The 12,608-nt window shown below is 40.9% G+C and overlaps 2 protein-coding genes across 2 annotated transcripts; both read left to right on the top strand.

Annotated features, from left to right (window-relative positions):
- On the top strand, positions 1-755 carry LOC135711568 (pre-mRNA-splicing factor Syf2-like). The gene has a single exon (XM_065234441.1). The coding sequence runs from the start codon at positions 30-32 to the stop codon at positions 753-755; it is 726 nt and encodes a 241-aa protein (XP_065090513.1). The 5' UTR covers positions 1-29.
- A 432-nt stretch (positions 756-1,187) lies between these two features.
- Positions 1,188-12,061, top strand: LOC135711721 (activator of 90 kDa heat shock protein ATPase homolog 1-like). The gene is made up of 3 exons (XM_065234689.1): positions 1,188-2,220; positions 2,289-2,424; positions 11,241-12,061. The coding sequence occupies exons 1-3, from the start codon at positions 1,457-1,459 to the stop codon at positions 11,373-11,375; spliced, it is 1,035 nt and encodes a 344-aa protein (XP_065090761.1). The 5' UTR covers positions 1,188-1,456; the 3' UTR covers positions 11,376-12,061.
- Positions 12,062-12,608: the final 547 nt, after the last annotated feature.

The following is a 12,608-nucleotide window of genomic DNA, read 5'->3' as shown; positions in this document are numbered from 1 at the left end:
TTTGTAAAACCTCGTGAATATTCATAAAAATGGACTCTACTGCAGTGGCCGCATCTTCTTCCCAGACGGAACCATCGGCGATAGCCAAAAGTTTCAGCGAAAAACACGCCGAACGGATGGAACGGCTGAAGAAACTTCATATGCAGCGGAACGAGGCCAGGAACTCCAACCACCAGGAAGTAGTTGCTGAGGACGAACAAAAGAAGTTGCCAGCTAATTGGGAAGCACGCAAACGGCAAGCAGACTGGCTGATTGACGATAGTAAGGCGAAGGCGGAGGCAGAGGCCAAGGGGCTGGATTATAACCGAGTGAAGATGATGAAAGTTTCCGCAGCCGAAGCGGAGCGATTCCATAAACTGAAGGTCAAAAAGAAGAACGCCGATCCGGGATTCTCGGACTATGAAGCGCAAACGGCACGGCAGTACAATCGGCTGGTGAAGACTATGGAACCAAGGGATTTGATCAAGTATGAAGAGCAGAAGGAACGGTACGGGGAAGCGTTCTACGGTGGGCCGAATGTGGTCCTGCAAGGGCTACACAAGGATACTCCGGTGGCTATCGATAAGATGGTGAAGGATCTGGAACAGCAGATCGATAAGAGGAAGAAATTCTCCCGCAGGAGGACGCACAACGATGATGCCGATATCGATTATATTAACGAGAAGAATGCCCGATTCAACAAGAAGCTGGAACGGTTCTACGGCGAACATACGACCGAGATCAAGCAGAACTTGGAACGCGGGACGGCTATCTAAAAAGCACCGTCTGGTGATCGGTGGTTACCCCCTGGGTACGTATGCGTATAGCTGCTTTTACTCGTATGAATCATTTCACTTTTTTCCTTGTAAGTATCAATGAAATAAAATTAATCATGTAGTTTAATGCTATATGGGTGTTTATTGAATTTATTCCGAAACATACTTTATTTTCTAACTTCAATTCGAGCTAGTGTTTTACGCGTTTTAATTTTAAGAAATTTTAATTTGGTTTATTATTTTTTTGACCCCTTATATGAAAACTAGTATGAAAAGTGAAAATATTCGGTTTCATATATTTTTCACTGGGCATAGAACTGTCAGTGTTCGTTTTTCGCTTCGCTCTTGACAGCAGCTTCGATGAATCGGACGGAGAATCGATTTCCCGAACGTTGCCGAACAGTCTAGAATCATTCCGTGCTGAAGACAGCAGTGTTTTTCTTCCTGATCAGCCGTCAGTTCAACTCATTTTGTAGAAAATTCCATTGGGGAAAGTTCTAAAACTACGAGCATAATTTATTGGAAAAGTCATAACGTTTGAAAATTGTGTTTCAAATTGGACTTTGCAAATTTGGTTGTTTTTTCTGTAGAACGCAGAAAAAGTTTCGCCGTCGAGAGCTGTAACAGGGACTAACCTCAAAAAGTGCTTGATTTTTTCTGGAGGTTTTCTTCTGGTGGAACCCTTATTTTTTTCCGGGAAAATGGCCAAATGGGGTGAAGGAGATCCACGCTGGATCGTCGAGGAACGACCAGACGCCACGAACGTAAACAACTGGCACTGGACAGAGAAAAATGCCACACCATGGTCGAAGGACAAACTGATAGCCCTGCTGAAGGATTTTGTAATCAGTGGCTCCGGACAGGAGTGTAAGGTTGTCGAAATTGAGAAAATGGAAGGAGAAGCCACTGCCAACAACCGTAAAGGGAAGCTAATATTCTTCTACGAGTGGAACATTATCCTCAAGTGGAAGGGTACGGTCGACGATGAGGACGTGACCGGCAAGGTTTCCATCCCGAATCTTTCGGAGGAGAACGATGTGGATGAGGTGGAACTGACGGTTTCGGTGGACGAATCGAACAATGCCTCGGAGAAGCTAAAAGTGTTCATGTATAACGTTGGGCGGGATAAACTGCGGAAGCAGCTGGAAACCTACATCAACGATCTGAAGCAGAACTTTGCCAAAGGACTCATCTTGCCCAAGAAGGGTCAGGAACAGGATGTCAAGATGGTAAAACCGGACAAGGAAACCGTCTACGCTAGCGGTGTTAACAAGCAGAAGATCGAGCTACAGACTGTGATTAGCGAACCTAAGAATGTTGGCGTCAAGCTGGACGTGAAAACGCTGGAAACCGTTGAACGGTTTCAGTGTCAGGCAAACGAGCTTTACGACGCACTTACCCGAACAGACATGGTGACGGCCTTCACGCGAGGTCACGTCAAGCTGGATCTTTTCAAGGGTGGAGAGTAAGTTCGGAGGGGGGGAACATGTTTTGGCGTGAGTCTGAAGTTCTGAGCGATTGGTTTTATTTTAGGTTCGTTTTGTTCGGAGGAAACGTCTGCGGCAAGTTTGGTGACATCGTCCCGAACAAAAAGATTACTCAGACGTGGCGATTGAAGCAGTGGCCTGCTGGACATTACTCCAACGTTGTGATGGAGCTCGATCAGAAGGTAAGTGAATGGAAATGAGAATGAGTGGGTTGCATTCAAAAATTAAGGGAGTCTATTACCGGGACCATAAGGTTTCATTATTTTTCCATAGTTTTATTATGCATTTATAAGTAAAATATGATACTAATTTCTTATCAGTAATATCTTATGAAAATTTGCTTAACATGTGATGCAACAAAGAAAACGAAGATTACTTTAAATGAGCACTGTTATACGGAACCACAGCTTTCAACAGGTTCTCTTCGTATTTCTTAATATGATTCTCCGCCACTACATGTTTGGATGAGCGTTCTGGGCTGACAGTTTCAGAAACGTGGCAACTACGATTTGGTGCAGTATATTCAGAATCGGTGTTATAAAGTATGCCGTCATCGGTGAACTGCAGACCGTATTGTTCAGGATTGGAATAAGCAACATTGGAAATGCAAGACGTGCTGTAACTTGAAGGCATATCAGGCGAAGAATTGTCATGATCACATTTGTAGTTGCCTGTTGAAGCAAGCTGGTAGACCCCTGATCTACATCTAGTCACAAGTTCGGGACGACTGTGATGGGCGCTGGCAGAAATCAGCGCAACCAGGAGCTTAAAAAAAAATGCAGTCCATAATGCGTCCCCGGCGTGAAGTTTGGTGACTCATGCTGTACAGTAGTTGTTCAATGCCGTTGGAAACAAAAATGCTACTAAACTGGAGAAAGTCGGTGAAGGATTCGGTACCTAGAGACGTAACACTGTAACTCGAAAATTGATCAGACAAATTGCGGCGAAGGGAGTGGAATAATGCGAAGGACCCGGAACAGGAGAGATTGTGATGGTCGGCGTGTTCAAACGTGGCAACCACATGTTTTTGGAACTTGTGTTCTCGAATTCAATGGAACAAAATCCCCTCTTTCCAAGTATCCGAACTCAAAGGAACTTCGCGTAGGTTTGGAACCTTTCCGACCTTGTACAAAATAAAGCTCGTACGACTCGTATCGGATCTCTTTTTCACAGGCCCGACAACCTTTACCGGATCTTGTCACTGAACGCTAGTTTTGACCAGCTTCTCAATGGATTCCGGTTTCACGCTAGGGTGAATACGGGAGAGGTACAGCCAGAACAACTCAGCAGACTCAGGAACAGTCCGAACATCAGCATCAGTCACCGCTTTAGTACCACCAACAAGTGGTTTTCTAGGTAGCAGGGCTTCATCTCGGCCAAGTTCCAATGGGGGTTGACAGGTGATATTTCCGGAATCTAGATTCGTCGGAGAAGATGTCCTTGTTTGGCCATTGCCTTTCTGATCTCAGCATGTGCAACCGGTGGAAACTAACGATCTTAAATTGGCTCACTACTTGACTTGTTTATTTGTCACAGGTGACTGGTACATCTATAAGCGTACCCCATTCTAGACGAAATTCTAGTACTACACTATGTTTGTTTAGATTCGCTATGAAAGTTTTACAGATAAAATGAGAGGTTCGTGGATTTTCCTATGTTTCGAGGGGTGCATCGATTAGCTTGAGACCGAAGATAGTACCAGAGCTGAGCCATAAATATGAGCACGTTTCTTCGGGATCTTCTGGTCTAAGACTTACCTCTATAGTAATAGAGTTCATTGCGCTTCCAAAGGAGACGAGACTGTTGTTTTAAATCTGGCACATTTCATCTAAGCTACGCACTCGTCACACATCCAGAACAAGTTCAGACTTGAGTCGATAATGTTCAGAAAAGCCTTGTTCAGCCATGCAGGAGACGGACTCTTCATCGCCTTTAAAAGGTTTTGCGCATTTTTCACAAGCAGAACTCATGATGGATATAATAGCAACTGAACACGTCTGTGGAGATGCTCTAATAATCTGGCATAAAAATCTCTGGTCACGTCTTCCTTCGGAAGGGAAGTAAAGCCGTTGGTCCCGGCCCATGTGTGAAAGGGTGCGATATCCTACGCAGCTGTGGAAGCTGCCTTCCTGCATATTCGATTGCCGTCAATGGATGGCAAGTCGTTAAGTCGAGGGGGCGACTCTATCTACGATGCAGGAAAGATTGTGTTTTGCTGTGGCTAGCTGCGCATACGCTGAGTAGATAGAAGATTGATGACGATTCTGAAGATTTCCTCCAAAAGATGATGCGCGATACAAGTAGATGCGAGAAATGAAAGAAGATTTTTTGAAGATTGATTCGCTAGTGTGAGATTTTTTGAGAATCTAGAATTGAGATTTAGATGTGTCGCCCCCTCGCGTTAAATAAAGGAAAGAAGAAGATATATCCACAACGAACTTCACTTCTCACTGATTGCTGACGTGTTTATAACCGCCGTGTCGCCAACCCATATAACAAAAAACATCAATCAAACAAGCACAAAAAACACATACAAACCCTAACAAACATTGAATGCGAAATAAGAGCTTATTCAGATAAAAATATGCTTCTTCAGCTAAAAAATTGCTTATTCAGCCTTTAATCAGCACAAATTGTTTGTTGGGACAATACTAATGGTATGAAAACATTGCTTTTAACAGAATTTTGTAAAATAATGTTTGATGTTTTTATACGTCATGATACTGGCTAAAACTTTTGTGAATATCCCAAGTCTGTATCTCTTATGCATGATGAACTACACCGAAAATAGTTTTCAAGTAGCTTCCATTGGAAATGCAAATGATTTTCATCCATAAACAAAATTAATGGAATTCATCTGAATTTCACAGAACATTTATGCGATCACGTTAATTTTATATGGTTTTTCATATGAATTTCATCGGCCTCATAATATTCATGTGATTTTGTAGTGGGATGTTTAGCTATGTGATCACATGAAAGCTATGTGAAATCCTCATGGTTTTCATCCATTAGATATGTGATAATTTTTTTGAGTGTAGAGCGAGCAGAACCCAATATTATTTTTCAGTGAATAATTTACATTATCTGAAAAACACTGCTCTCTCTAGTTCGTCATGCGTAAGAGACACAGACTTGAGATGTTTACAAAAGTTGTAGTCAATATTAAGACCTACAAATACCTTATACATTATTTAACAAAATTTGGTTTATGAAAACAGTTATTGGCATATAAATGTAGGGGAAAGTGGGGCAGTTTGGCCACCTTAAGAAAATCATCACTAATCATACAAAATTCTGTGGAAAATTCGAATGATGTTTTTACCAAAGCAGCTGTTTCAAAACGTGATTTCATTGAATACAGTCATATTTATGAAAAGAATAATGCAAAATTGAAGAATTTAAGTTGAAATATCTGTTGTGCATATTGCCCTGAATGAACTTGAGCAATATTTTGTTAAGAAAATCTTTGATGTTCCTTAAAAATTAGAAAAAAAATATCGTGGCATATAAGATTTCAACTAAATTAATGAACATTTATAAAGCTGCTGAAGGAATATCAACGACAAGTTATAAGAAACTATTGATAGACCTTATTTTCTGATTCAGAAATCTTATAACAGTTTTGACATTTTGAGCTAGTATAAATTTATTGAATATTTGCTCTAGAGAAAAGTATTTTGTTAGACTTATATGAAATGGATAGTTGCAGGCATGAAGCCTGCAACAGAGTTTTTGTAAAATATGTTCAATAAGTTGATTTTTAAGCGGGTGGCCACATTGTCCCATTGGCCATACCGCCCCACATTCCCCTAAATGAATGCACGAAATTAATGCCAATGATTTTCCATGCCTGATGTCAACTTCAGGAACCACTTTTTCTCAAACAACCCAAACTGAAATATTTTAAGTCTTTCTCAGATTTGATTGTTATCATCAATATTAACTTCCTATGAAAAAACGTAGGTAGGGGAATTTACGTATTCTCGGCAACCTAAGCAGCTAAAGCCCTACAGTAAAAGTATGGACGACTGTCACCACAAAACTGAAAAAAGCTGTTCCAATCGAGCAAAGCGGTGCATTTTGACGGTTCGATTGGAACAACTTTTGACAGACGTCCATACTTTTACTGTAGGGCTTTATAAGCAGCGACCTTCTTTCTATAACCTTTTTCTCTAAGGAACGCACACATATGCAGTATTGGTTTGTTTACAATCTTTTGCTGCCAGCTGCTCTAACAATTTCAGTCGAAAGAATTGTCAATAACTGTTTTGAAACGCTTTTGCAAAGCTCCAATCTTCACTAGTGAGAGCGAGTATTGTCGGCAACCAGTTTTTCTTCGGCAACCGTTCCATTTGAACTGCATGTAAATCTGCTGTTCTATTATCGGCAACGCGCTACAATTTGTAGTGCGTATGTTTCATTTCAAGAAAACCCTGCTAGATTGCTTTTTCTCAGTGGTAAAAATATAGTCAAATTGAAGCTGAAAGCATAAAGAATCGTTTGCATGCATTCAGCGAAGTGTTTTCGTAAGAAAATCCAGTGAAAATAGTGTTTCAATTTGGGTTGCCGAAAATAGTCTGTCATGCCGAAGCCGTCATTTCCCCTATATGCAACTTGCATAATAAGTGCCTTCAGACATAGCGTGCGCCCACGCAAACCAACAACACCCTTTGCTTGTTAGTCGATTCAAGTGGATTTGAGGATTAAAATAAAAAGAATTAAAAAATATGATATCCGACTAAAGGGTGTCCACGATGAAATTGCCACACACAAAATTGATTCGCAAAATTCGAGTTTTCATCCGATTGCCATCACATTTTCAAGGATTGAGAAATAACTATTAAACTTCATTTTACCATTTTACTCGTATTTTATTTACAGTCCATACGCAAATGCCCGCACCTTGGCCTTAACCCCGGCCATAAGATTCTGCACAACCTGTGAATCAACCGTTTTTTGCATGTAAACCCATACTTTCTTCAGTTCCTCGACTGTCTTCACTACCTTAGGTCGTTTAAGAAGGTGCTGCTTCATAATCGCCCAGTACTTCTCGATGGGGCGGAGCTCCGGAGTGTTGGGAGGGTTGAACATTTTCGGCACGAAATTGACCTTATTGTCCGCATACCACTTCAGCACGTCCTTGGAGTAGTGGCATGAGGCCAAATCCGGCCAGAAGATTGTTGGGACGTTGTGGGCCTTCAGGAGAGTAAGCAGCCGTTTCTGTAGGCACTCCGCTTCCCGCACGTGCAGATGGCTTGCCAAACCAGGAATTTCTTCGCAAATTTGGACATCTTCTGAGTGCGGACATGCTCCTTAACGCTGAACTTATCCTTGGCCGTGAAAAACAGGTTGCCGGGAATCTGTTTGAAGTCGGCCTTCACATATGTTTCGTCGTCCAGGATGCAGCATTCAACTTTCGTCAGCATGTTGAGGTACAACTTCCTGGCACGGGTTTTGGCGGACTTGTTCTGCTTCTCGTCGCGATTAGGGGCCTTTTGTACCTTGAACGTTCGAAGCCCAGCCTTAGTTTTGGCCTTCTGGACAAAACTTCGGCTTAGGTGCAGCTTCTTAGCCACATCCCTAACGGAGGCGTTCGGATTTCGGTTGAAGGCCCCAACTACGCGGTTGTGATTTTTGGTGTTGTACGGAATACTTTTTCCTTCACTTCTGAGCTTCCGATCGGTGGTCAACCGTTCCTCGAACCGCTTAATCACTCGCGACACCGTGGAATTCGCGATTCCCAACGTTTTAGCGATGGAACGATGCGAGAGATCCTTGTTCTCGTGATGAATGCGCAAGATTTTATCACGCACGAGCTGTTCTTTCGACTCCATTTCCGCGAGTTTTGATCACAGGACTTTAAAACTTGCAGGATGTAAATAATGCACTATGAACTAAATCCACCCAAATTTTCACTAAATTCTACCCAACGGTTAAAAAGTTAGAGCAATTTCATAGTGTGGCAATTTCATCGTGGACACCCTTTATGTTCGTTTGAAAAATATTCCTCTCCAAAAAATCTAAATTTTTTTTAATAAATTTGAGGTTAATCCGCACCAGCTCCCTATATTGTTTTAATTTTAATTTCTCAATGCCTGGTTCTGAGTTGACATAGGGTGTTCCTGGAAAAAATTGTTGTTAGCACTAACTTTTTTATTTGAAATTTCTCATGAAAGTCATCTTGTAGAGACTTTTAAAACTCTTTAAGACGAATGTTTTATATAAAATATATAATAAAATATATTATATAAAAAAGATATACCCAAATATAGTAAAAAATATGAATAAATTCAAATTGATTTTATACGAGTTTAAAAAATTACCTACCTCCAATTTTTTTCATATTATTGAGAATAACATACGCCCTTTTAAATGCCGTAAAAAACTTTTTTTTTTTGCCCCAACCAGAGATATTAACATTTGAAAAGTGCATATTTTTAGTATAAAAACGTCAATAACTCTTGATCGGTGAAAGATATTGACAAGCTTTGTGCAGCAAAAATTTGCGCCTTCTTAAGATCTAAAAGTTATTCGAATACACCTTTGCTGAGAAATTCGAAATAAGAAAACTAGAGCAAAACAACTGTTTTTTTCAGAGCCACCCTAACTCAATTCAAGAAAATAGCTCTAAATCGGCTAATTTAAGAGTTACAAAAAAGTTGTTTTCAACAAAGTTGCTTGAAATTAGCTAAGCTTTAAGTTTGGCGAAGAATGGATTTTGGATTTTAATGATAATAGGAACCACCCTAGAATTCATTGTCATAAAAATGAGGGCCTAACTATAAGTAACAACTTTGTAGAGGAGACTTTTAGTTTAAAATTTAAATTTCAGGCTCAAAACATATCATTCCTCCTAAATCTGCATTCTGGACCACTGTGCACTGCAACGAGTTCCTCGTTCGTGACTTCGACGTTATCTCCCTCTCCGTACGGTGTAGGTGGCCAGGTCGTTGGGTCGTGCTTCAGTAAAAGTCCTTCCACGATGACTTTCAGCTTCTCTGGGCACATTTCAACGGACATCGTTGGACCTCAGATCTTCGCTATCACGACTCGGTATGCGTCGCCCTATGGGTTGGCATCAGCTTCTCGACATAGCCCTTTAAAGCAGTTCAACTTGCCCTTCTTTAACTCTTGTTTAAGCACGGCCCTGTCAACTCGGAACACTCCTCTTCATTCCTCTCTGTCTGCTTCTGTTCTTGCTCTCTGAACACGTCTTCTGGTTCTGAAATAACTAGTGCGGAGAGTGCTAGGGGCCTCGTTCCACCAGTAAGCTGGACGCCGTCTGTTATTTGGCTCCAGTTTCCTCGACATGCTCGTGTCACATACTCTCACTAACGTTTCTGTCAGCTCGTCCGCGTTCCGATCCGTGGGGCCCCTATCCGCACGGAGTGCTTCAACGAAAAGATCCTTGTCGAAAGCTTTCGTTTTCCATTCCCTGTCGCATGCTCTCGTCCTCCGTACGGCCACGGTATTCCGTTGGCCAATGCCATATCGGATCTCCTGATGGTCGCTATGGGTATACCCTTCGCACTCTCTCCAATTCATATTTGCAACTAGAGACGGACTGCAGAAAGTGACGTCGATAATGAATTTCCGGCCATCTCTGAAAAAAATTACTGCTGGTGCCTTCGTTGGACAGCATAACTTCAAGCTTTGCCAGAGCTTCCAGCAGACTCTGCCCTCTTGCCTTGCATTGGAGCATCTGCTTCCCTACTCCACCGCCCAAGTATTGAAGTCTCCTCCGATGACTACCGGTTTTCGTCTGATCAGGTGTAACCAATAGGCGTAACCACAGACAAACAGACATACTCTCGCAAGTTGTTCATCGAACACGCATTTAACGGTTAATTTCAATATTTTTTCGTTGGTAGTAACCACAGACAAACAGACATAGCACATAGAGTATTTTTCAATATAAAACATCGTCGTTAAAACACTACCGCCATCTGTTGAGTATACTGTGATGGGCAGTACGCTAACTGATGGCGGTAATGACTTTAAATGATCTTTATTTCTTGTGTTTGTGTGGTTTACATGTATGAATTTTCAAGTTACACAGATGCGTCTTTTCAACTTTAGTACATTTGAGATTTTAATTATTATTTACATTTCCTAGTCCTATCAGGCCTGTTTTAAAGTATAACCACCTTGGTGGGATTGGTTTGATTTGAATTGGAAAAAGGAGACTACTTATAACTACTATTTACAACTTCAACTAGTCTACACCGAAAATAGTTTTCATGTAGCATCCATTGGAAACGCAAATGATTTTTATCCATAAACAAAATTAATGGAATTCATCTGAATTTCACATAACATCTATGCGATCACGTTAATTTTATATGATTTTTCATATGAATTTCAACGGCCTCATAATATTCATGTGATTTTGTGGTGGGATTTTTAGCTACGTGATCACATGAAAGCTATGTGAAATTCACATGATTTTCATCCATTAGATATGTGATAAATTTTTTGAGTGTACAACTACTATATACACCTAGCCTACTATATACAAATTGCTTATCAAAGCATGTTCTGATGTATTGCATTTCTGCACAAACGTAGTCTTAATGTCATCAATTTTGAAATCTAATTTTGGAACATTTGCCTCTTGGTGGAGATCTAAAATTCTTGTGTCAAAGGGACGATCAAGGATCGATGGCGGTAATGTTTTAGCGACGATGTTATATGGTGAAAAATATTCAATGTGTTATGTCTGTTTGATGGGTTCGGAACTTAGCTTTTTCACTACATTCCGATCCGAACCCGATGGAGACCGCTTGTGCATTTCCTTAATCTTCCTGTCAATTACAGTACATTCTTACCACTTCTCGCGGCATTCTTAAACATACACTGTAATCCATATTTGGCTACCTATACCTACCTAATTGATTGATTTAATTTCGTACCCACTTACTAGTAAGCGTAATCTATTCTGCCTTAATTTTTATTTCAAACAACTTATTCCGACCTTCTCCCCATCTCATTGCAGGAGGACCACACCATGCTGAAGCTCACCCAGACGCTTATCCCATCGGCCGAGTTCGAGGCAACGAAAGCCAACTGGAACCGCTACTACTGGGACAGTATTCGATCCGCGTTTGGATTCGGTAGCTTTCTGTACTAACACCGAGCGAAGGCACATGAATATGATAGGTACTACCACAGGAGAAAATTAGCCATTCACACACGAACACACTAATTGATGAGTCAACACATAGCGGAAAAAATGCGTTCTTCAAATATGCTTGACGCAAAAACATAATAGGAAAATAGAAAGTTTGAAAAGTGGAAAACATTTGCTGGGAATGATTCTAAACGCATTGGCGCTTCTAGGTTAGGATGGTTGTTCTTTCTCCTTATGATTGAATTGATTGAATCCTCCGTCTCTATTTGTACTACAGCACGAATTGGCATAGCAGTAACGATTATTATAGATTATTCTCCTTTTGTGTATTATAATAACTACTATAAAAAGGTAACGCTTATTTATGACATAAAGCAGTAAAGCAGTAGTGGAAGGAGGGCCATAGTGAGGTTCGTGTAGTTTAGCCTTGGATTTCTTATCGTTCGAAACAAATTAATTTGTTTCGAACAATTAGCGGTTCGAAGAGGACTGGAGTACGCGATGCTCATTATGCCCCACCTGTTCACTATGGCCCTCTTATCCCTACCGTTTGTTTCTTATTTTGGTTCACGGCTGCGAGCAACCTATTACAGACAATTGTAAGTGATTTGGCGTTTCCGTTGCTTTCAAGTAAGATGAAAACCTCAAGGTCATAAGAATAATAACCAAACCTAAAGCGCTACTACATTGCTGCTTCCTGGGGGAGACTCTAAGGAAGAAAGTTGAAATAAATTTAAAATTTGAAAACTTGTTAAAGCGAATGCATTTGGAGAAAGAAATCCCATTTTTATGATCTGTCCAGTAGTTTCAATGGAGGCGCATGGTTGCTGGCTGCTAACACATTTTCACGTCCCCCCATAGATATTACGAATTAAGATGAGAAAGCTTCCACATTGCCATTTAATTTCTACCTATCGTTCATCAAATTATCGTCATAACTTCGTCGTACACACATCGTAGCTCGGAATCATCCCACAGTATCAATAATTAAATATCCAGCATACCGTTTTGCCCACGTATGTTCGTAGTTCGTACATTATGAGGTTTGTGGCGCCCGGAAGAGCCTTGCTTCCATCTCCCGTCGTTCCATCATTTCATGTTGCTTAACTTTTCAGAGAAGGTAGGACATCACCTCAACGACTTCAATCTGCACCAACAAGCACCTTCAATCTGCCTGCTTGAACCCAACCCATTTTTCATCATCATCATCATCAGCATCGTCATCGCCGTCAC

Source organism: Ochlerotatus camptorhynchus, unplaced genomic scaffold (genome assembly GCF_037179485.1).
Source record: "Ochlerotatus camptorhynchus isolate MF236.1 unplaced genomic scaffold, CSIRO-AGI_Acam_v1.1 ptg000434l, whole genome shotgun sequence".
Lineage (NCBI taxonomy): Eukaryota > Metazoa > Arthropoda > Insecta > Diptera > Culicidae > Ochlerotatus > Ochlerotatus camptorhynchus.
This window is presented reverse-complemented; position numbering and strand designations above follow the sequence as displayed.